At 37.0% G+C, this 26295-nt stretch overlaps 2 protein-coding genes across 7 annotated transcripts in view; one reads left to right on the top strand and one right to left on the bottom strand.

Annotated features, from left to right (window-relative positions):
- The first annotated feature begins 6043 nt into the window (after positions 1–6043).
- LOC137012494 (proline-rich protein 7) lies at positions 6044–17745 on the top strand. Of its 4 annotated transcripts, none has more exons than XM_067375753.1 (4): positions 6044–6350; positions 7723–8226; positions 8331–8536; positions 12198–17745. In XM_067375753.1, the coding sequence occupies exons 2-4, from the start codon at positions 8123–8125 to the stop codon at positions 12629–12631; spliced, it is 744 nt and encodes a 247-aa protein (XP_067231854.1). In that variant the 5' UTR covers positions 6044–6350; positions 7723–8122; the 3' UTR covers positions 12632–17745. The 4 variants fall into 4 exon arrangements, with proteins under 4 accessions (XP_067231854.1, XP_067231853.1, XP_067231856.1 ...); XM_067375752.1 differs by having other exon boundaries at positions 12195–17745; XM_067375755.1 differs by having other exon boundaries at positions 7723–8536.
- dbn1 (drebrin 1) overlaps positions 15365–26295 on the bottom strand; it is a 99699-nt gene continuing 88768 nt past the window's right edge. The window contains exons 12-14 of one of the 3 annotated variants that reach the window (XM_067375749.1): positions 20921–21375; positions 20590–20695; positions 15365–18001 (exon numbers count right to left, since the gene is read on the bottom strand). In XM_067375749.1, the coding sequence (XP_067231850.1) occupies positions 17949–18001; positions 20590–20695; positions 20921–21375 (614 nt within the window). In that variant the 3' untranslated portion in view covers positions 15365–17948. The remainder of the gene's footprint in view (positions 18002–20589; positions 20696–20920; positions 21376–26295) is intronic. The other 2 variants (XM_067375750.1, XM_067375751.1) reach the window with 2 other exon arrangements.

Below are 26295 nucleotides of genomic sequence, written 5' to 3'. Positions count from 1 at the left end.
AATGTTGCTACCTAGTAGGTGAAAAATTACAGGAATTCTAGAAATCTGTAATCTAAAATATGTATTTTTAGTTTGAAAGTAGCATGTTAGTTTTGGTTGAGTTTTAGTCTAGATTTTTTCACAATTCCATTTGGTACAACAATTTAGTCTACCCACTGAGTTTAGTTCATCTAGGTTCTAAGGGGGTGTAGCCATCATATCAATTTAATCATATAATTTTTTAAAAGATCTAAAATGGTTGTAAAAAATAAAAAATAAAAACAGTTTAGACGACATACATTATAAAGGTTCTAGACGGGCACAAATAAACATGCCGATGGGAATGGTCATAGTTGTGTTCACATTTGGCAGGGTCCCTGAGCACAAGAAATCAGTTGAAGTTTACTTCACTTGACAAAATGCAAACGTTCAGAACACCCTGCAATCATCAAACATAGACAACCATTTGAGTCGTGCATAATTAGAGAAGTTTAAGCCATGACGACATTATATACTTCTGTAAATTAATATAATTTATCATACATTTATGTAATATATGTGTATATAATACAATCATGTATAATTATACAAATATATTTTTTAATTAATTTAATTGTGATAAATATCTAGTTCAGTAATGAAACTCTAGATGGCGCAGGCTGATTGGTCTTGCAGTCTACAAGCAATGAAACCATCCACCTCCCCCAGCTCCACCTGCCTAGATCTGCTACAGGATTGATGTATGTCTATTCATGCAACATACATGCTCACAGCAGCGTCTCTATAATAGGAGTAGCATGTCCATATTGCTCTGCAGCAGCAGCGAAGTCTGCCAAGACCAAGTACATTAAAGGTGCTATAGAGGATGTTTTCAACGACTGAGAAACCAAAGACTGTTACTGAGTTTTTGAAATGAGCGCATACGTAAGAACAACCCCCCTCCTTCACAGCTCATTTCGAGGGAACGCCTCCCAAAACTCTTGCACGAGTATTGGAACACGAGTGTTTGTTTACCACCAGCATTCGCTGTGTCATGTTAGTGGATTCATAATGGCAATCGTAATGTTTAATATGAAAATAAACAAATTAGGTTCTTTTGATGTGTCTTTTATCTTTTAATTACTGATAATCATAATTGCTGCACTCTGTCACATCTCACATACTTTATACTCACGAACAACCGTGTACAAACAACTAATTAAACACAAAAAACACTGGAGCCTTAATTTTATTCAAATTTCTTGCAGTACTGGAGTGATGTCTAGTGACTGTTGGGTTAGTTTCCCTCTCCATTTCCTGTGAAGTGATGTATCGATGTTCTGGACAAACTGTACATGTATACTCCCTTTGGATTGGAATCTCCCAGATGGCAGGAAACCCTGTGAAGTCCACTTCTCAGGGCACTTAAAGTTGAATGGAACTCACCTATTGACTCACAGAAAATACTGCAGGGAAGCACTCAAGAGAAATTCTGAAGAGATATATGGGACTGTAAATGAAGTGGAGAAAATGTTCCCATGTTTCTACTCTCTAAAGGAACTGCATGCTTTCATAAAATAACTCAAGGTTGATATCTCTGAACTGCCTTAAACAGAATGTGTATGTGATAGACTGACAGACGAACGGAAAAAATAGGTCTACAAAGGTGGGCAGAACATGCATGAAATGATAGTATTCATGAATTTCAATATAATGTGTCCATTCTTTGCTGGAATATAAAAAGCAAAAGCACACTCACTGATGTCTTTTATTCATCCACAGGGCCAGCAAGGAGAGAGAATGTTGTTCAGCATGAAAACAAAGAATGCTTCAAGGAGGTTTTGCCCAGGGCTTTCAAAAATGAACACAGGCATTGTTGGTGTCTATAGTATGACGAGTCCAGCAACAGAATTATTTTAAGTTAGAGGTGTGTGTGGAGAGGCTATGTTTAAAATGAACAAAACATTGCTCTGAGGTAAATAACACACAGCCAATCAAATAGTATTTTTGTGCATGCTAATAATGGCGTAACCCACTATCCATCATCAGGAGTTTTGATTTTTTATCTGACTAGTCTATGATGGACAGTGGAAGTCCACAGCTACACTGTATGGTGAAGCACTGCAAAACAATAGTGGTAAGCAATATGGCAATCTCAGAAATAGGCAATGACTTTACAGTCCACACTGTGAAGCTGGTGTTCATGCAAGTTGTCATAGCAATGCTCTTTTCCCTTATGTCCAACACTGTAGCACAAATTAAAAGAGGAGGTAGTACAAATCAGTTCCATTCTGCTAACCTGATGAATAGCCAACACTAAATACATTCCACAAGATCTGTCTTATGCAAAATTTTCATATGTTCTGTGGAAAAACTGTTCTAGTATTCTTGAACATCTTCTATTCTATGGGAAAAACCTCCTGAACGTGTTCTATCCTACTGTATACATGTTCTGTTAAATTCTATATGTTCAATGCAAAATAGCAATGTTCAATGCAAAGTGTTCTTGTTTCCTACAGTGTCAATGTTGGGTTCCAGAAGTAAAAATCCCATTAATTTCTCAGGGGAATTGATTTTTAACCCTAACTTACAAGCCTGTGAAGAGAGATACCATAAGCTATGAGGTTGTTTATCAGCTACAGTATAAAAATCATCAGTTATCAGTTTTAAAAATCACGTTTAACAGATCTTCTGTACTATACGAGAAATATCCTCTAATCATAGAATCACGGCAAATAGAGCTATATGAGCTCTACCCACTCCCATAATGCACTATGAATGACGTTTTGACAGTCTCCCTACAGTCTTGTAAACTACTTAGAGTATATATTTGTTATTTTTCAATAATCTTATATTGATTTTATACAAATCAACTTTGTAATGCTTTATTGGATTTTTTTTTTTTTTTGCTTCTAATAAAAGTTCGTAATGTTGTGATTCACCTCGGAGCTGGTTGGTTTGGTTCATGGCTTATAACTCTTTAAATCCCATTGAGAAAAATACTTATGTCACCAATGCCACTGTCGCACTCTATACAAAATGTTCTTGAGCATGATTTTATCCTATTCAAATGGTTCTTGAGCATGTTCTCTCCTATACAGAATGTTCTTGAGCATGTTCTGTTATGAAATTTATTTAACAAAATTCGGGAGGAACATGTTTAGATAATCCAACCAATTAAGAAGAGAGGAATAAGCCTATATGTGACCCTGGACCACAAAACCAGCTATAAGTCGCACGGGTATATTTATAGCAATAGCCAACAATACATTGTATGGGTCAAAATTGTAAGTAATGTGCGTTGCTAAGGGCTTCATTTGGACAACTTTAAAGGCGATTTTCTCAGTATTTTAATTTTTTGATTCCAGATATTCAAATAGTTGTATCTTCTCGGCCAAATATTGTCCTATCCAAACACACCATGTAACAATGGAAAGCTTATTTAGTCAGCTTTCAGATGATATACAAATCTTAATTTCAAAATATTTACCCTTATGACTGGTTGTTCCTAGCCAAGGATATCGTGGGGAAATACTCTGGGTTCAGGCCAATTCCGAGATCGAACCCTCCCCTTGGACAGCATGCAAAATATGCGAAATACCCTATCCGATTATATATAGGCCCTACGTCTAAACTCGTGAAATATGCAAAGTGTAGTACAAGAGAGTAAGCAGCTGCTAACCTTTCCTTCATCACTAATTCTACCTTAATTTTTAATCAGGTTTCACCTCAGGACAAAAAAAATGTTTGTGTGTTGGAAAAGGCATTTTGTGGGGCAGCAGCTGTGATCGATTTGTGTTTGTACTCTGCACTTGGTCCCGCACATATCCTTAATCGCTGTGGTGCAAAATAAGGTGCTTATTTTAAATAAGTACTTACTTAGTGACCACTAAAAAGTATGTTCTATATAGTATGAATGTGTGTAGTATGAATGTAATCTGGACATAATACACTGACCATGTTAATATTATCTTGTGACCTACCTGTTATGTTGCATCATTGCAACTCTCCTGTGGCCTACTGATAGTAAAGTGTACATCTTATGAACACTTCAGAATCTCGCTGGAAGAAGTAGATAGTAGGTAGTAGGTAGTAAGTACTTTTTGCCTACTCTTTCATGAGTACTGTGAATTCGGGCATACTACTCTTGTCATATACTGTTTTTTTTGCCTATATAGTAGGGAAGTATGTGATTTCAGATGCATTATTTGTTTTAGACTGGCCACACACTAGATTATTTTCAAATCTTAACCGATTTTAAAACTGTGGAAGACCACAGACACAGACACAGTTTCAACTGATTTTTAGCATTATAATCCTCCGAATGCACACAGAAGATTCGTCTGGACCACGAGACCACACACCTGTCAATTGTAGTAACATTTTTACAGTGAGACGAGATCTCAAAATAATGTAATTTATTACTCACCCCTCATGTTGTCCAGACGAATCTCCTGTGTGTATTCGGAGGATTATAATGCAAATGTAGTAGAGGTACTACATTTGAATTTAAATTTACTTTAAGGGTTAGTTCACCCAAAAATGAAAATAATGTAATTTATTACTCACCCCTCATGTCGTTCGACACCCGTAAGACCTTTGTTCATCTACACAAATTAAGATATTTTGATTAAATCCGATGGCTCAGTGAGGCCTGAATAGACAGCAATGCCATTGTAACTCTCAAGATCCATAAAGGTACTAAAAACATATTTAAAACAGTTCATGTGAGTTCAGTGGTTCTACCTTAATATTATAAAGTGACAAGAATACTTTTTGTGCGCCAAAAAAACTAAATAACAACTTTTCAACAATATAGTGATGGGCCGATTTCAAAACACTGCTTTGGAGCTTTATGAATCAGATCAGTTATTCAGAGCGCCAAAGTCATGTGATTTCAGCAGTTTAGCCGTTTGATAGGAGATCCGAATCACTGATTCGATTTGTAAAGCTCCGAAGCAGTGTTTTGAAATTGGCCCATCACTATATTGTTGAAAAGTTGTTATTTAGTTTTTTTGGCGCACACAAAGTATTCTCGTCACTTTTTAATATTAAGGTAGAACCACTGAACTCACATGAACTGTTTTAAATATGTGTTTAGTACCTCTTGAGAGTTACAATGGCATTGACAACACGTGATGTTATATTCTGAGCTGTTCATGTTCTTTGACTGGGAATTATGCGTTTATATGGCACCACTATCAACGCATAAATGAATCTACAGCGGTCAGGTGGTACAGCGGCCATGTGGCACATCTGGGAGCTTTCAGAAATCTCCCAGCTTACAAGCTGTAATTACCACATCTACGAGGACGTGCACGCTTTTTACAAGCCTTAATCTCGTAGTTACAGCAATTATAATATGGCGTGAAGGCACCTTTACGCCCCTTCAACTTCATTCCCAAATCCTCTAGTAAAGTAAAGTGACCGTCTTCCTATTTCACCGGAAGTAGTAAGTCATCCAGGTACTTTCCGCCTATATACTGTTTTTCAAATACTATGAATTCGGACATAATACTCTGTTCGCTTAATGTTTTTTGCATACTATATAGTAGAGAAGTATTCGATTTCGGACAGAGCACAAGTTTGTGCCCAGCCTTATGGTGCGACCCAAAAGGGTATCAGGGTAGAAGTTGAAAACCACTGATACTACTTCATGTCTTGAGTGAGTCTTAATTTTAAGTGAGTGTACATCATTTTAATTGTATTTCTCAAATATGCTTTACATTTTTTTTTATATGAAACTTTTTTTTAATGTGTAAAATAATTGATTGTACCTTTAATAGTCATATCAACGGCTCTTTCCATGTAGTGAGAAGCATTTGTGAAACACAACCTAAGAGATTATTGATATCATTATTGAAGTAGGCAATACGTTCATAGACGTCATTTAACTAAACAATCACAACCACATCATAAACATGACCGAAACAGACACAACAAACAAGCCTATTCAGACAAAACCGTGCCACTTCAGGCTCTTTGTTCTACAAACAGTTAAAAAGGAGGAGCGAACATGTCAGTTTGTTTTTATAGAGAACCGTTATTCTCAATTTGATACACAGAGTCCTCGTGACAGCAGCAGCGCATCTCGCGCGGAGTGTCAATGTGGGTGTTTCATGACGCGCGCGTCAATTACAGGTGTCCATTAACCACCGCGCGCATCACGACCAAGGAATGACGCGGAACACGAAACGCTTTCTATCTATCCAGGTAAACATTAGTGAAGACACTAAAACACACACGTATCTACAGACAAGTCTGCTATTAACATCCAGTGCCACTGACAACTACCGCAACTTTATTTGGATTGAGTCACGTCCTGACCCGACCATTCAAACGGTGTCACGCGTCTGAAAATGAACTCATCGTGACTGGAAGACGCTTATCATGTAAGTACGATAATATATTTAAAGGAGCATTTTGTTTCTATTTGAAAATTACGAACAAATATATTATATGTGGTTAAATATAGAATAAAAAATGTGGTATACGCCTGATAATAGCCATATAGTGATGCAGACATTTAAAAGGGAAGATTTTCAAGTCCTTGAATGTTGTAGTTTACTGTTTGTAATAGATAATATGATGTTTATGTGTCATTATCAATTGCGCACATTTTTCCACGAATATCACCCACCTGAGAGGCTGCATGTCATCACTGCTATATTAAACTATCGTTTATTTATGGATTTATTCATTTATTGTGAAGATTGTACATGGGCATATTAGCTTACCAAACACTGGGTTGTAATTAAATAAAAACAGCACAGCCCTTATGTTTCTGTTATGTGATAAATAGATAGATATAGATTTTTTTTTTTTTTTTTTGCTTTATATCAATGACATTGTGTTAACAGGGGACATTATTGAGGTTAGGCAAAGTCATATTTCTTTCTCAGTTAAGTAAGAGGTGATGACAGCATCCTTCTCATTCATATTATGAGAGCCAGTGTATAATAGAGTTCTCTGACCATTCCTATAAACTGAATGACTGTCATGGTATGTTAAAAAATACCGAATGTAACCACTTTAAGGATTTGGGGGATCATATGTAAAAGTTTAAGAATCAACCGTTATTTATTGACCAATATTGGCAGGGACTTGTCCCCAGTGTAAAGCAGCTCTGGTAGTTCCTTCATGTAATCTATAGGTTATGTCCTCCAAAGATGACATAGAATCCATTTTTAAGATAGTGTAGACGCAATCAGAAATGGATGACAACATTCAGTGGAAACATCAGATGTCGTCAATGATAATGAAGCAGGACAAAGATTTATTCTGCTTTCTCAAGGTCACCAAGATCTTGGATAGAGATGTGAATAATGTGTAGGAAATAAAGCTTTTACTAGATTATTTTACTAGCTCAGACCTGGTTATATAAATTGTCTTAATGTTAGTGATAAAATGGCATATGTATATGTCAGCAGTCGAGAGCTATCATTAAGAGCTGAAGAGGTGCCATGCTGAAAGCCATCATTAATGTTCAAGCAGTCTCAAAATACATTAGTGAATCAAAACTCATGCTGCTGACACCATTTCTTCACAATCTTTCTGGAAAACTAAGTGTACTACCACTCTCTCAATGTATGAAATTGATACTTACCCCCTAAAGTCATTGTGCGAGTTGTGCTTGAACAGCTGAGGTTAATTATGAAATGGGCCATTGTGTGTGAAATATTAAGGGTCTGTGTTTTGAAAATATGACAAGTTCATAACTTATGATGGTTGCCCCCTTCTACGTTCTTTCCCTTTGTTGAGCAGCGTGACTTCTGATGTCCTCTGGAGATCTAAAGAGCCCTGATCTGCTCAGCGGAGGATCACAACACAGGAGGAGACCCAGGCACTGTGAGACGTTAGCATTCCCTCATTGCACCAGCTGTCAGGAAAAGAGCATCTGCAGATATTCATTTCTTCTTCTGAAAGAGCCCCTGGAGGACCTTTGGGAAGTGCCTCTTCAAGTTCACTTTTGCAATATATCGGACATTGTGCGTTTTCGTGGAACGTGCTTCAAGTGAAATCAGGTCACTTTCTTTGACCTCCTGTCAGTGGAAAAGCTTTCCGTTGGTTAACTTTGAAAAAATGAGCTCAGCAAATGCTTGGATAGACTCTTAAAGGTTTTAACCAACAGGATTCATAGAAATATGATAGCTATGCTCTGTTCATGTGCTTTGAGACTTGGTGCATGAACTCTACGACACAACCAGCAGGTCTCCTTAAGACTTTAAATCTTCCCACTGGATCCTGGAGGGCACAAACTTCATCAAGGTGATCATCATGGTGATGTCGCAGGGCACCTATACATTTTTGGCATGCTTTGCCGGATTCTGGCTGATCTGGGCTCTCATTGTCATGCTTTGCTGCTTTTGCAGCTTTGCCCAGCGCAAGCTCAAGCGCCGGCGTGAAGAGAGGCTGAGGGAACAGTGCCTGCGGGCGCTGGAGATGGAGCCTCTGGACTGCACCGGTGGAGGATACCCTCCTAGAGAGCCCCCTCAATTCTGCCCTCCACTTCAAATGATGTCTCCACCGCTGCCTGTTACACACACTCTCCCTCAAGCAAACTGGACCGTCTCTGAAGGTAGGATGTTTAAACAAGCTCAGTCATCCAGTGCAATCAGCGGTATGGGGAATATTTTAATTGAGGAGGCATGTAGACGTTTCTACATTCATCCGCCCACTCACATTTTTGGAAGAATTTTTTTTTTTTTTAAAAAGCCATGCCTTAAAGATCCCATGAAATCAAAATTTGAGGTTTGTGGATTTTAGACCAAGTCTATTAACAACTCTTAGCAGAATACAAGCAAAATAAAACTCAAAAAGGGGCTAGAGCTTTGATATGACGAATGTTTTGATATGTCCTTCTCCAGCTTTCTGGTTAGTTGTAAATACCACTTTGTATAATTTAATGTGACTTTGGCCAATTTTTAAATCGTTCTTACACCCTTTCCTTCTAACATTTAATATCTCTTAGATATTAATCTGTGAGAATATATTTTGTAATTTTATTGACTTTTAGAAATTTTGAGATTCACATTTCTGACTCTTACCGCTCTTAGAGGTTTTAAGATGCATCCACTAAACTCAGCACAGTTATTTATACTTACTTGATGCTCTCTCTCTTACTAATCAGACATTTCCTGATTAAAATTCCTATAGACTTCCACTTCAACATTTATGCTATATAAGCTTCTTGAAGCATTTAAAGTACATAATGCCTTTACAGCTTTCATACCAAACAGCTTTTTACACTTCCCTGCTGAAAAATCCAGCATGGCTGGTCACCTGCATGAGGTATGTTTTGCATGCTGAGACCAGCATAGGAAGCCGGAGTGCTGGTGGCTACACCAGCTCAGTTTTGGTTGAGAACAGCATGATTATGCTGATCTACCAGCTATATCAGCACTATATCAGCATAAACCAGCCTGGACAGACATGAAATTCTGAAAAATATTATGCCGGTTTATGCTGGATTTTTCAGCAGGGTTGTCAAGACAGTGTCAAAATTTGTCTTAAATTTACCAATTTCTGGAAAAACTAGGTTTCTGCTGGAAGAAGTGCTCACCCAGTAAAGCTCCAGTATAGTGATGGGAACACTATACTGTCAAAAAGCACAGTCCTTCAGATGAGTCTTTAAACCAAGGTCCTTACTTTCTGTGGTCATTAAAAATCCCAGGATGTCCTTTGAAAAAGGTTAGGGGTGTAACTCCGGCATCCTGGCCTAATTTGCCCATTGGCCTCTGTCCATCATCATAGCCTCCTAATCATCCTCATTTACCCATGCAAGCTGGTGTTTGTTGGGCCTTCTGGTGCAATATGGCTGCTGTCGCATCATCCAGGTGGACTTTGGTGGTGGTTGGGGAGATTAACCCCTTCCATTTTAAAGCACTTTGAATACCCAGAAAAGCGCTATATAAATGTAATGAATTATTATTTCCATTTAGAATGATCATCTTAATAGCAATCAGCATAATCCAATAACCAAGCAGACTACACCTTTATTATTTTTTATTAATACATTAAGCATGTTGTGTTTGCAACACTGTTTACCAAGCAACAAAGATAGTCCATAAGGGCTGTACAACTGAAAACCTCCACTCCTCACACAGTGTTGGCAGCCCGAGCTGCATTCTTTCATGTATAACATGGTAACAGTGAGTCTTGTGTAGGTGTTGTGTAGGCAGACGTGTACAGCACTGAGATAGCAACAGCTAGAGCTGGGCTAATCATGTGCTTTGGCAGACAGGCAGACTGCCAGAGTTGGTGGATCCCTGGCCATGGGCAAAGAATGTCCCTTTAAACCTGTGCCAAACACACAGGATGGATGACCACACATTAAAACAGGGCCTGAGTAATAAGTCAGCTCATAAAAGAGTAAGAGTCAGAAAGAATTCTGCTCTTTAAAGGGACTTTGTATCACTTTTACAACAACAGACTCATTATGTTCCCTGTGACTCCCTGGGCACCATATGAGAAAATGGTATTTGATATGATATAAAAGTATAAAGAATTTGCAATTTTAATTATGATATTATAATATTAGGTATTATACAGATACCATCAGACCACTGTCTATCATAAGTAAACTTTCCCCAAAGATCGTATTTATTGAGAAGTATGAATAAGTTTCAAGCTAGAGTCTCCATCAGGACTGTGTTTGGAAATAACCTCTCTGTCGTAACACTGTCTTTGAATAGCTTCACCAGCAGGGACAGTGTTAAAGAATTAGTCCACTTTTAAATAAAATTTTCCTGAATTTACTCACCCCCATGTCATCCAAGATGTCCATGTCTTTCTTTCTTTGGTTGAAAAGAAATTAAGGTTTTTGATTAAAACATTCCAGGATTATTCTCCTTATAGTGGACTTCAATGGCCTCCAGACGGTTGAAGGTCAAAATTACAGTTTTCATGTCGTTCCAAACCTGTAAGACTTTCGTTTATCTTCAGAACACAAATTCAATTTATTAATTAAATCTGAGAGCTTTCTGTCCCTCCATTGACAGCCTACGCAACTACCACTTTCAAGCCCTAGAAAGGTAGTAAAGACATCATTAAAGTAATCCATGTGACTCCCGTGGTTCAACCTGCGTGGTTCAACCTGTTTTATGAAGCGACGCAAGTGCTTTGTTTGCACAAAAAAACCAACATAATTTACCACTTTATTTACAAAATATTAATCTCCAATGTGCGTTGACGCAACATTGTCTGCTCTCATGTCTCACGCATGTGTCGTGGTGCACTCATGAAAGTGTTTGCTTGAAAAGATCAAATATGTTTGATTTCCGACGACTGAACGGATTTATAGTCTGAAGTTAAAAAAAAAACATCTTAAAAATGTCAATCATACTACATGATTTTCTGCAAAAATCTTATTCAGAATACGTAGACTGACTCTGACTGTATCTAAACTGCAAATCAGAGCCGAAATCATGTAATGTATTCTAGCTTTTTTGACGTGTACACAGCCACCCAGAACACCCTTTAGCAACACCCTAGAAACCACCCAGAATGCCCTACCAACATGATAGGAATGTGCTAACCACACAGAACACCCTAGCAATTCCCTTGCAACCACTCCTTGCATGGGGAAGCACCACACACAATTGTCTTGAGAAAATGGAAAAATTTGTTTTTTTCTCACCAAGTTGGGTTAGCAGTACAGTTTAAGAAGCACTGACTCCATTTGCTGCAATCCTATATCAGAACACATGATAATTAAGAAGTGCTGCCTCATAGCACTGCTAGCCCCTAGGAATTTTTCCAGTTAACTTTCATCTTCCATTCTGGTAAAAGCACAGATGATAAGGGGGAAAAACACTGGTTTCAGCCAAACACTTTCTTATCTCTGACCTCAATATGCTGGCTATCACTTCCCTCCACAAAAAAAAAAAAAAAAATCTATCCTAGCTTTCATCTTAGAGTGAGAGGTGACCTTGGAGGAAATGATAAAAGCTGCAGTTCTTCTACCCTCCACTGATAAAATATATCAAGCCCTCATTTATGTTGTCTAATGTCTTCTGATAACTTTATGCAGAGGTTGTTTATCTGATAAATTGTGTGATTGTGTATGTTTAATGATGTCTGGGATGACTTTGAAAAAGAAAGGCCTACAATATCTTGGGGTCATGAGGCAATAAGCGTTGATGTATGCTTATAAGCGTTAATGTTATGGACTAAAACCTTGCATGTTTGGTACAGCTTGTTATTTGTTCCTTGGTGAACCATTTGGTTTTTCTCAGCAGACACCGATATCTTTGGAAAACCTCCATGCTACGAAGAGGCTGTGTTGATGGAGGACCCACCGCCCCCTTACAGTGAAGTTCTGGCGGACCCCAGGGGAGGAACTTACACCAAACCTACAACCAGGTCCTCCAGGGAGCACCAGGAGTCGGAGACCAGCAAGATGGCCCCAGTGACCGTGTTTCCCGAACGTGGCTACTCGTCCCTCATACGCCTACCTTCGGCCAGACGCTGGGACTCGCTGGGGCACCTCCTGTCCACCATGGACCTCAACCACAACAACCTGCCAGTCGAGCCCCAGGGCTCTGCCATCGCCACCATGCCTCGTGAGGGCCGGACTCACACAGACTTGGGCTTACGGGGACTCCGCGGTCTGGATCAACACTATGGTTTGCCCACCGCATTTCCCCTTTTGGGTAGAAGCACAGCGGTATGAGCCCACAAAAATAGACCAACAGACCACTTTATGAGATAAACACTCACAATGCTGAGTCATATGTGGTCTGAAGAGTCTGCCAGAGGCATTTCGAACGCTGTCTTTTGGGGGCCAGAATCGGTTTAGGATGATTCAGCTTTGTTCAGGGGTTCATTTGCAGATCCATCACACTCGCTTTTCTCTCTCGTCCTCTTTGCTCTCTGTGGCATCTCTGCCTGATGCAGAGCAGCAGCTATTATGTGAATGCTGTTGCCATGGCTCCCAGGAGCTGTCTGCAGCCCACCAACGCCTCGCCCCTCACATCCTCTCTTCCTCCTTTCTCATCTGCAGCTCACTGATATAATACAAATGACATTTCAAACCCTGTCTTTGTGAAACAGGGTAAAACACAGAAGTGCGACATAGCGAAATGACAGTGGTTGCTCCGTACTGTAGCTACACAATGCTGCTCAGCTGTACAAAATGTTGTTTCCCAAACTGGAAAACAATACCTGGCATCTCTTTCTGGATTTTGTGCCAGTTTCTTTCTCGGGAAGGAGTCTGAACTTTGGTGGTGGAAAAGCTTCAAAGTAATCACAAATTCCTCAAAAGGAAGTTGCCTGAGGGGTTGCAATTTTTGAAACATGTCTGTAGTGTCCAGTGAAGAAAGCGGTCTCTCACAGCTTTTAATACATTACCATGCGGGTACACTGAGAAACTGCCTTTAATTTCATGTCAGTAGTACTATTCTCTTTTTTACAGATTCTGAATCTCTGTATGAATAATGATTTTTTGAATAACATTAAATCCATCATCCTGAAGTGCTCCTCAGATTGATGATAGCACCTTGTTTGTAATGACCTGCAAATGGGATTTGTCAACATTTTCAAGCATCACCATGTTGCCCACAGTACTTCCTGCTGTCGCTGCAGCCACATGTGGGATTTCCAGCATTTATTTAACAAACTGCATTCATTTAATGGTGCTTGTCCAAATTAAACCAACTGAATCTCTTTTTTCACCCCTGCAATCAATGTGGTGATTGCTGCGTTGTGAAAATGCTTGATTTCATTCTTTTTCCTTTAACTGCCATCATTTCTATTATGTATGTTTCCATGCCCTTAAACGATTCTACCTCAATCCATCTGATGGCCGTCTTTGTCAGTTTCCCAGCATAAAACACTGCTTTCATGCATGTGCTGGATGCTTTCAAATGACATTTGATTAAAATAAGCTCTATTTTGGAAATGTGAAAAAGCAATTAGTGGCGTATGTGGGCACACGTTCAGCACAATGCTTTTACTACATCATAGTGATGTCTTTGCTTCGTTTTTTCTTTTAATTGCGCAGCCATTACTAGACCGCCCGAAAATAACAAAAGCATAAAGGAATCGTACTTCCCACAACCCACATTATTAGACTTGATGTACGAGGCATTGTTCCCTCCTTCATTATAACCTGTGCAGACTAAATTAAATGAAGAATATAATATTTATTACTTTTTATTTCTACAAAGATGCCCATGTCAAATGTTGGAAATTGAAACAAGCACTGCTTCTTGTTACATAAATGACAGAATGAAGGTGGACAAATGGATTCTTTTGAAAAGGTTGAGGAAAAATGCCTTGAATACCAAAATGTTGAAGTACACCCTACTCTCTTTTTGAAAAAAAAATAAGAATGTTGTGAAAAAAAGAAAAGAAAAACAAACTAAGGAACTAAGCTTAAATTGCCAAATATTGATCAATTCAGGGGAAATATTCATATTTTGCACAGATCAAACAAAATTGTACAAGACAATCAGTGAAATTTACTGCACCTTAATGCCATTTCAAAAACACCCTCTTACAGTAAGTTACACTACAGAATTCAAAATGTGACTATAGCCCCCAAATACTTCCACTGTAAAATTAACCTATGGGACAGGTTTGATTGTTCTTTTGGGAAAGTATAGTTTTTTTAAATGTCTGTACTGTATATGATTTTATTCACTCTTGTTTTTATATATTCAGTTACATCACAACAGAAGCTAAGGACAGAGATGTAAACGGTCTTCTCTCTGCCAGCAATGTGTTGCTAAGCGACCATAGCAGAGCCGTGTGAATCTGTTTGCATAGATGAAGTGAGCAGTACCGTCACTGCTCTGGTACACAGCCTTCTCACATCCACTATGATAAGTGGACTGTGGTCTGCAAATTAGCATACAGTTATACGAGACATTATGTACCAAATGTACCCCGTTTGTGCCATTTTCAGTGAAAGCTGTCATTAAGAGGCTCTGATGTATCAATCAAAAGGGTTTTTGTGCGTAAATCTCTTTTGATCTGGCAAGTGTCTCAATTGAGACCCATTTTTGTTCCTATTTGACACCAGATTTACAGTCCAGATTTTCTATAGCGCATTTCTTGTCACATGAACTGTGAATGGCAAACTGTGAAAGTGTATCATGCAATGTTCATGTAGCATGCAAAGTGTGCTTGTGTGTGCAGACACACGGTAATAAGAGCTGTACTAATTCATAGCTGCTATATATTTCAATGTTCATGTGAGGATTTTTGGTTCGTTTCTAAAATATACACAATTCACAAACAGGGCCAGTGAATGCCTAACATATCTGATTAATAAAACTGAGGTGCAAAGTCTTAAGTTATATGACAGTGTTTCAACATTTCTGTGTCCGTTTGGTTGCAGACAGAAGAATGTAAAAGTGCACAAGTTTTCTGAAGGATTTTAAAGTCTTTTATTAACATACATAAGCACATAGCATGTCACAAAAGATCTTGTGCTTGTTTCAAAAACAGCGTGTGAGAAGCGGACGGAAAAAGGAAGAGATAGAAAAAAAATAATTAAAAAAAGAGAACTTTCAGGAGTCGCTAAGCCTTGCTTCAGGGGCAAAGAAGAAATTACTGTAGTAGAACAGTACTAGTAATAGTAATAATAGTAGTGGTGGTAGTAGTAGTCTCCTAGTAGTTTGAGGGAGAAAGAGAATAATAATCACTACTAAGGAGGTTGGAGGGTGAACAGGATACACGGAAGTCATTTCAAAAGGGGCTAAGTTACTGTTAAAGATGCGGGTTACTTCCTACTAGGTTCCATACTGAGCAACCTCGTTTTCTCTCTCACCAAAGAAATGCAAGAAACCCAATCCAAACGTACGCCAACCCCCGTTTTTCATGGGTGGTGAATCAATACATGTTAGTGATTTGTAGTACATTTTACATGAGCACAAAATTAGAGCTATTTACAGAACAATACTATTGGTTTAGTCTTATTGCTCGCTTTTCCACTCAAAACAACCCTTTGTAATGTAAAGCCAAGATATTGTGATGTGGCTTTTTAACATGACTAAAAGTATGAGGAAGACAGTGGGTGGTGATAACTTGGCGGTTAAGGATGTGGGCTGGTGCAACAAAGATTACAGTTTGAGTCAGTGTTGAGTTAGTGAGAACATCTCACTATTCTGCCCTTGAGCAAGGTGATGTGTCCCTGCACTTGTGTAAAAGTTACAAAATCCAAATTTGATTTGAAGGTTTGTAATCATTTTAGGTTTATAAAAAAAGTCTTAAAAAATTCTAGACGTCCGTAAGGGTAACATCACTCTGAAGGAAGTCCTGGGTTAAGCATTTTTAACTAGCAACAAAACTAAAAAATAAATAAAATAAAATAAGATAAAATAAAAAAATATTATTGGGGTCATTTTAATTTTATATTCAATAGAGGAGGTTACCGGGGTTTGAAATGTGTAATTACTAGGAATTTCCTTCTTTTGGAGCATAAAACTAAAAGGATCAAAATCACATCCACGATAAATTGAGGTCAAAACCATACTCTACGCAAGTACACAAACACAAATGCTTCGGTTTCAAACGTCTCCATTTGCTGAAATGTGTTAGAAGAATGCAATTCATAACACGATGCTAAGCACTGCATTCTCAGCCACAAGGGGCGCTGTAGCTAGCATTAGCATAAATAGTCTTCTGAAAGACAAAAACGACCATAGATCGTTGACTACTCTCATAATGGAGTGACAGTTTGAATCTTGGTAAGCAAGTTTATAGCTAGCAACTTGGATAATTGCAAATCGAAGGTATTTGGCTTCTTAAAGGGATAGTTGTAGCTGCATCATATGACTTTCTTTCTTCTGTGAAACACAAAAGAGTATATTTTGAATGTAGGTAACCAAACAGTTTTGGGAAAAAAAAAACAAAAAAAAAAACACAGACTTCTCAAAAGATCTTCTTTTATACTCCACAGAAGAAAGAACGACACAAGGGTGAGTAAATGATGACAGAATTTTTATTTTTGTGTAAACTATCCCTTTGAGTACTTGTGGTCTGTTAACACCACAGTAAGTCCGCATGCTAACATGCACATCGGCACTGTGTGCTAGCATGCGTGTCAATGCTTGCGTACTTATGTAGAGTTTCAGGCCTGAGCCTCTCCAATAATACGGGACTCTCTTCTCCCTTTATCGTTAAACTAGATGTACACACATACAGTATATGTACACACACTACCGCATATGTAACTAAAACAATTCCCAAAGGAGTTCACTATAATTGTTATTGCCTAAGTTTCTCAACAAATCAAAGCTCTATTGCAGTTGTTCAAAAAAAAAGTCAGTTTCAGCCATTGTTTATACACATTTTCTCATATGTAGTCAAAATATACATATGCCACCTGGCGCTAAAGTCCTAAAAGGCCGTTACACTGACACGTCATACTCAAAATAATTGGCACAACACAAAATTGTTTCATAATCACATATAAACCCCCCTCATTTTCCGTTTGCTAAATACGATTGACTCAACTGAAGCTAAAATCGAGTTCTGAAATGTCTTTGCTTTGATGAGGGTGAGGGTTCAACCGTCCCTGACCGACTGAGTCATCAAAGCAAAGACCCCTGTGGGCATAACACTCAAACACATGTGATTAAACTAAGCAACTAAGATTGTGGGGAACTTGATTGAACCGCTGGGCAGACCTAAGCTCAGCGTCGATTAAGGAATGATCTAATCTGCTACTACACACACCTGTTAGGCACAGGGATCGATACAACACAGGTGAGCGCTAGAGACGCACTGTGCTATACTCTGCATAGCAAAAAAAAAAAAAAAAAGAGAAAGAGATAGAAATAAATAATAAACACACTCACACACACATACACAAACCGAGAGCACTCATACCCACTGGCATCTTTAACAATAACCCAAGTCCTTTTCTTCTGTGGCTAACATTGTTGTTGTTTTTTTCTCTAAAACATTTTGATGCAAGACTTCAGTAACTGTTGTAAAATCAGTTTTCGTCGAGGTGTTGCCTCTGTTCCCCTCAGTCGCTCCTAATCATCATCTTCCATCACGGGGTCTGTATCCCAGCACGTAATGTCGATTTCTGCAGAAGACAATAAGACAAACAACGTATATTAGGATCTTTTCTGAGGCAAAGGAGTGATGTAACAAAAAGGAAATGAATTTCTTTGTTTTTCTCTCTTTTGGACCAAAAATATTAATGACCCCTCATGTACTGAGGGGTGTAGACAAGCCAGGCCTTTTATAGTTAACTTAAACTAAAACCATAAAAAACTAAATGTTTGTTAAAATAAAATTAACTATGAAAAAAATTAAATAAAAAATTACACCTTTTCAGTGTATCTCACTTGTCAGCTCATTTTGTCAGTGCCATTTTTCTTTGGATGCCATGGCAATGTATTTTTTACATGTAGTACAGACATTATTTTTGTTACTTAAAATCAACATTAACAGAAGTAAAATAAAAAAAAAATATATATCCTAAAATGTATTTGAAATACATTTATTTCATGCTAAGTATACTACAAATACATACATAATAAAAATACTGCAATTGTACTTTTGGTATACTAAATTGATATACTTAAAATCTGCTAAATTGGAACAACTAATTTTTTACTTAATACACTTTAATTGTGCGGAAGTAGTGCTGAGGTCCAACTAAATATATACTTAAGTATATTTGATTGTGCTAAAATGGAATTATTGCAAGAATACTTTAGGTACACTTTAAATATCTTGAATTTAAAGACATTTTATTCAAACCCAGGTGAAAAAAAAGTACATTTCTATAATGTACTTAAAGTGCTCTATTTTTGTGCACTAATTGTGTACTTCATATTTCATGGTGTCTCAAAATAGCACAGTTGAGTACACTTAGATGCTCTTAAGATTATCTTAATAAGTACTAAAGAAGAATTTTTAGTATATTAAGTACAAAATTAGTGCGTGAAAATAGAGCACTTTAATTACATTATTGAAATGTACTTTTTTTCACCTGGGAAGATCAAACAATCCTTATTAATAGTGATATTAAAACCTTCTAGGGATAATATTAAGAAATGTGCATTGTGCAATAAAGAAATACTATATCAAGTTTAATTGTAATTTTATATCAGTAATTCTAAAGTGATATGTCAAATATGTAAATGGATTTGAAGTATACTTAGTATGAAATAAATATATTTTAATGTGCCCCATTATGCCTTTTTTAAGGTTCCTAATATTGTTTTGGGAGTCTCCTACAACAGGTTTACATTCATGCAAGGTCAAAAAAAAATTCGTTTTCTCACAATATACATTTAATTTCACCTCATTTCTCAAAGATTTGTAAACGATTCGTTAGAAGCAGTTTGAAGAATCCGTCTCTCTAAACCCCTCCTTTCCGTGAGCCTACACTGCTCTGATTGGTCAGATGGCCCAATCTTTTGTAAATGGTCTACTGCACGCACTGTGCGCCCATTGTCATAACTGAATGACAGCTATCAATTTGCAAGACATTGTATACAATGTATGGACAGAAAAGATGGCATCGATTATACCATTTCAATTCAAGCCCGAGTCCGATGATGAAACGTCTGAAGTAGTCGATCAACCAGATACTGATTGGCAATCACGACTGGAGTAGGATGTTTCTCCATGGTTATTGTCAACTTAGTTTAAATTTAAATTTATTTATAAGACGTGATAGCAGCGTCACTGTTATACTTTATGTAGGTGCACCAGTGGGAACTGTATCAGAATGCCAAGAGAAGCTGAAAACCTCTAACATAAGATAAACATTTAGGCCAGATGTGATTTTTTTCACCATAACTATTTAAGTAAATAATGGCTAAATCATTGTTTGACATTACAATGGGTGTTTACTGTTTACAGAGAGAATACTTCAACTAGTTATAGCGTGGACTAGCATCCTTTTACAATACAGATAGAGCTCCACTCTATTGTAATAATAAAAACGCAGAGGAAAAATTACATTTGTTTTACAGTTATGTAAGCAAACTGGATCCACAGTAATGTTGTAAACTCCCACGTTAGCCAAGCACAAACGTGAATAGCTGATAATACATTACACTCTGTAAACAAAAGTCGTGTTCCATCCTTGATTGTTACTTCAAGTGATAAGACAGAGAAGCTGCATTAATCAAGACATTTTTAAACAATATTGGACCCATATCTGAATAGCAGGACTACAGAAACGTGAATTAGCTGGTCAGCAGGAGACATACAGACTAGGGCGTACGTTACGCAACATAAAATACAAAACTAAGAATTTTGAATGATCACTAGAAAATATAAACTATATATACATCTTAAAAAAAGAACAAATAAAAAAAATGACAACAACATTACTAAAACTGTAACTAAAATTATAGTGAAAGCAGAAAATATAAAACAAAAAGCAGAAATAGTATCTCAGGGATACTAAAAAAACAATGATACAAACCTTTTCCAATATATCTCTCTAAAATGATAACTGGCCTCCCCATTAACTGTAAATACCATTTACCTTTGATTATCAGTAGATTTTAAATGTAAACTTATTGGCTACTTAAAAAATGAATGAGCCCTTCATTATATTCCATTCCAACTTCCTGTTTAACATCAAAACAAGATCAAGAATTGTATTCATAAAACTGTTTCATGTGCTTCGATCTGAGGCGATCTCACCTGGTGGTTTGTTATAAAAAACTGGTGTTGGGTTGACTTTTGCAGTGCAGTCATCTGACTGGGCAAAATCCTCCTCCTGTGATTGGCTGAAGTAGCCTTCACTCGCCTGCATAAATGCAAACATAAGATGGCTATATGTAAACATATAAAGCTCTATGCAAGTGCCCTGAATATAGCTAGTGCTTTGTTATGTGTCTTTGGCATAACAATAATGTCAACTATACAAAGTACATGCTGCCACCTAGTGGCAAAATAAATAATATGCATAAGTAAATAAAACATGCAGCAGATTGAGGGGCAAGGCAGCATTGCATTGTCTGTTTTAACAGACCTGGGTCCCTTCTTTAAGCAGCGTGTCTCCATTGGTCAACAGTAGCTGTCCGTCATCCAAGTCCTGGCTGTCGGAGCCGGAAGCATGCTGCAGGGCCTGCTGGTAACTCAGGGTCATCTGGTGGGGTCCGGCCACATCCACCAGGCTGGAGGGGTCGTCTTCTGTGCCGGTGCAGTAGGGGGTGTCAGGCACCTCATCGAAGCTCATAAGTGGCTGCGGGAGAGCAGGGGAGGAACTGGCGAGATGAGGCTCTGGGGTGTCCTCCATCAGGTCCATAATGTGAGAAGGGGCCTGGGAGGGAGCAGTAGCTGGCGCTGGGCTGCTGTCCCACAGGTCTAGCAGGCTGTCATCTGTGCTGGATAATGGAGCAGCGTTGCTGGGCTGGGGAGAATCACTCGGAGAGGTCTTGGTGAAGCCGGATTCCTGCACTGGAGTTTGCTTGAGAGTGTCAAAGTCTTGAGGAGGAAATTTAGGAAACATTTATTAACATATAGAACTATATTATGTTCATGTTCATGAAATTTATTTGGAAAGAATGGCAATAATGCTTTCTATGAAACCTTTATATGCAATGCAGGAGACCAGGGGCCCGAGAACAATTTTAGAGCAAAAAAATGAAAAGTGTAAAACAATTTTTAACATTTACAGAAAATTGCGGTTTGCCTTCTGAAGAAAATTAATTATTTTAATTTACAGATATTTATAAATATACATATAAATATAAATAAATATTTTAACCACTTCTTTTGATTTTACTACAGTGACAATATGAAAATATTAAATGTTAATAATGTAAAATCTGGTTAATATTTTAAGTCAGTCATTGTGTGTAAAAATAAAATGTAAAAAATTATTTGGGGTATATTTTGGGTTTCTTGGCATCAGAAAGTCAGGTAATCTAATCTAAAAAAATAAATAATTCATGTGATAACATGAAGTAAAAATATTTAATATGACTGAATCATTTTTAAAGGTCAAATCAGATACTCAGGTAACAACTACTCATTTTTACCTTTTATAATGTATAAAGGTTTTTATAACCCCACATAATATATAATGAAATATGCAGATATAATATACTATCACCAATAATGGTATCTTATGTAATGAATTTTATAATACATTATTTAAAGGGTTAGTTCACCCAAAAGTGAAAATTCTTCATTTATCTTCGGAACACAAATTAAGATGTTTTTGATGAAGTCTGATTGATTTCTGTCCTTCTATAGAGATCCAATGCAACTTCCACTCCAAGGTCCAGAAAGGCAGAAAAAACATCATTAAAGTGCTCCAAGTGACTCCAGTGGTTTAACCTCAATATTATGAAGCGACACAAGTGCTTTGTTTGTGCAAAAAAACATAATTTATCACTTAACTTACAAAAATATTGATCTGCAATGTGCGTTCACGAGAGCTTCATGACGCATGCGTGTTGTGTTCAAACTCACGCATCAACGCATATGCGCGAGTGTTCATGAGAGCATCAGGGCGCATGCGTTTTGTGTTCACGCAAGAGCTGACATTGTTGCATGAACACGCTTTGGATAATATTATTTTGTAAATAAAGTAGTAATTTTTTTTTTTTTTTTTTTTTTTTACGCAAACAAAGCACTCGCATAGCTTCATAAAACTGAGTTTAAGCCACTGGAGTCACATGGAGCACTTTAAAGGATTAGTTCACCCAAAAATGAAAATTATGTCATTAATGACTCACCCTCATGTCGTTCCAAACCCGTAAGACCTCCATTCATCTTCGGAACACAGTTTAAGATATTTTAGATTTAGTCCGAGAGCTTTCTGTCCCTACATTGAAAATGTATGTATGGTGCACTGTCCCTGTCCAGAAAGGTAATAAAAACATCATCAAAGTAGTCCATGTGACATCAGTGGGTTAGTTAGAAGTTTTTGAAGCATCTAAAATACATTTTGGTCCAAAAATAACAAAAACTACGACTTTATTCAGCATTGTCTTCTCTTCCGGGTCTGTGTATATCCGCTTTCACTCCACAGTGACGCTGCTTGATTGAAAAGCAGATATACACAGAGAAGACAATGCTGAATAAAGTCGTAGTTTTTGTTATTTTTGGACCAAAGTGTATTTTAGATGCTTCAAAAACTTCTAACTAACCCACTGATGTCACATGGACTACTTTGATGATGTTTTTATTACCTTTCTGGACATGGACAGTCTACCGTACATACATTTTAATTGGAGGGACAGAAAGCTCTCGGACTAAATCTAAAATATCTTAAACTGTGTTCCAAAGATGAACGGAGGTCTTACGGGTTTGGAATGACATGAGGGTGAGTCATTAATGACATAATTTTCATTTTTGGGTGAACTAACCCTTTAATGATGTCTTTCCTACCTTTCTGAACCTTTTAGTGGTAGTTGCGTTGGATCTCTATGGAAGGACAGAAACCTTTCAGACTCCATCAAAAACATCTTAATTTGCATTCCAAATATGAACTTACGGATGTGGAACGACATGAGGGTGAGTAATAAATGACAGAATTTTCATTTTTTGGTGAACTAGCCCTTTAAGCTAACACATGACATTTAGTGTTGCTCATGTATTAATGCATTATATTCTTTGAGTGCTTTATAATTCACTAAAAACAACTTTAGAATACTGCATAAATACATGCTTGTTATGAAAAGGAAGGAGATGAAACCTTTGATGTAGAACAACTCTTCATCTTTCTCTCATCTTAAGGAAGCATTCATGGCAAAATCAAAGATATTTATGGGTACGTTTTCTTCCTGTTCTGATTATGAGCAGTAAATTGAGCCCCAGTGATGTGCTTTTCATACTTAGTTCAGTCAGGGTGGACACACAAGAGCTGAGAAAGTCAGTCAGCTGTGAAGGCAAACACAACCTGGACAAACAAATGAGCCCCAGGCTGCATCACAGGGGCCGGTTTGCATGTGATAGATGATTTTGTGGGAGCGATAACAGCCTCCCATTTGTGTAACTTATTAAGCTGATGAGATTCAATATATTCTACATCCCACATAGTCCTTGCTAACTTATTAACTCATTTTCTGGAGGACATGGTGGAAGATACTTTTATATAAAATAAATATATAAAATATATTTATTATATATTTATAAAATGTATAATTTATGATCCTAAGCATATATATATATATATATATATATATATATATATATATATATATAGAATTAGTATTATTATTTACATTTATAATTGATGACCCTAAGAGTACATTAAGTATTAAAATAATATGACTTGCAATAATATATAGAGAGCAATAACAATAAAAACAATTAATACAAATAATAATAATAGTTATTATGGTTAAACTTTATTTTACAGTGCCGTAGTTACATTGTAATTAGTCAAATAAGTACTGAGTACTATTAATTAACTACATGTACTTACTATAGAGTTATAGATAGGGTTAGGTTTAGGGTTAGTTACTTGTAATTATGCATAATTTATTGTTATTACTATAGTAAGTACATGTAGTACAGTGTAACTATGGCACTGTAAAACAGTGTTACCGTTATTATTATTATTATAGCTTTATAATATACTTTTTTCATTATTATTTTGCCTTTTTTGACCCTTTTATTGAGAGATAACTGTTAATGATGAGGTAAGATGAGATAAGGTTAGGAAATGTCCTAAGTCAATTTCAAACTCATGTTGCCCACATAAGCATGAGGTGTTCAACCTCCGTAAAGTTGGCACCCCATAAAACGAAATAATCCCCAAAACTAAGCCATTCCTTTGTGCTATGTTTGTGCTGATTTGTTCAACAAAAACAATTATTTGTTATATCTGTTTGTTGTGTGATGTCACTCTCCACCCCTTTAAGTTTAAATCGTACAAAACCTGTATTGTTCATTTGTGCCGGTTTGTGCCATTTAAATGAACACTGTAATTATTCACCCTCCTTATAAATAACAAATACAATTTAGGAGCTGTGATGTGAGTCTCCACCTCATGCCGCTTAAATCGCTCCAAATCTGTGCCATTCGTTTGTGCCGTTAAAACAAACACTGTATCTATTTCCCCTCCTTAGAAATAACAAATATAATTCAGGGCAGAACGTCACTCATGCATGCTATCTGAATTGCTCCAAAATGGTGCAGATTGGTGTGTGCTCATTTGTGCCATTAAAACAAACCCTGTAAGTGATGACCTCTTTTTAAATATAACATAGAAAAACACTCTCCACTCAATGTCAACTAAAAAATAAATAATTGAAATTATTTATTAACCGTTAAATCAGGTTCTTTAATGTAACAATTGCAAGTCACTTTGTATCATTGTTTTTTTTTATTTATTTTTTTTATTATTATTTTATTCAAAGAAAATAGTAGCCTTAGCCTAACTTTACCACAGGAACAATGATTAAAGTGTACTACGTTATGCATATTGCAGATGATGATTGTTTTGCATAACTTGATGTGTTAAAATGTCATACACATGCTCATGTGAGTTTTTAAGGGGGGCAGTTTAAACATCATTTAGCTGTTAATATTTAGAAAACTTACCATCCAATTATACTGTTTTCAGTGTTTATTGAATATATGTCCCAGTACAGTATAAGTACAGCTAGACAGGTTACAGTAGTAGGCTACGGTTCACATTGTTCACATGGCTGTGACAATATCTGGCACAAAACACACAAAATTCATGTAAAAAAAAAAAAAAAAAAAGAATAATAACAGTATAAACCAGCACAGCACGAGAACAAACGGCCGAGACAGGAATTTGGACGCAATGGATGAAGGCCAGCTTGCTTAATATCACTGTGCTTGATTTGTGCTCAGTTTTTGCAATGAACAAGTTATGAAGTTATGGAGTTTCATAACTGTTTCTGTTTTTTGTTTTTGTTAAATATTTAAAAGAGAGCAGAATCTCATTGAGACCCATGTTAAAATGCCCAACTTTACAGCAGAAAAAAAAAAAAAAAAAGTTTACAGCCTGGTACAAATTGTGGTTTTGGTCTATACAGCTAATTTTGCCCTTCATAACAACTGATTAATTTTGTAACTCATCCATTTAAATTATATTAAGCCTTAAATTTCTGCATAATTAAGGGCGTGGTGACAGGTGGATTGTCTCTGCTGTCTCTGCTGTCACGTCACCTCAGCTAATTCCAGCAGCTGAACTTGGCATCTCTGCTGTGTTTGTGCTTTTTTTGGATTATTTCATACAATTATCAAATAATATGTCTTGCTGTGTGGTAAATGGTCACATGTGGAAGATAAACAGAACACATGCTGTTGGATTGTCTTGGTGTTGGCTAAAACTTTTGTCTGCCAGATTTACTACAATGACAATGGCTGGAGAATATGCCTCTTAAGACACCACAAAATTCGACAGCACGGTTTGTA

This window comes from Chanodichthys erythropterus, chromosome 22, assembly GCF_024489055.1.
Source record: "Chanodichthys erythropterus isolate Z2021 chromosome 22, ASM2448905v1, whole genome shotgun sequence".
Classification (NCBI taxonomy): Eukaryota; Metazoa; Chordata; class Actinopteri; order Cypriniformes; family Xenocyprididae; genus Chanodichthys; species Chanodichthys erythropterus.
The sequence above is the reverse complement of the archived record's forward strand: the minus strand, read 5'-3'. Positions and strand labels throughout refer to the sequence as shown.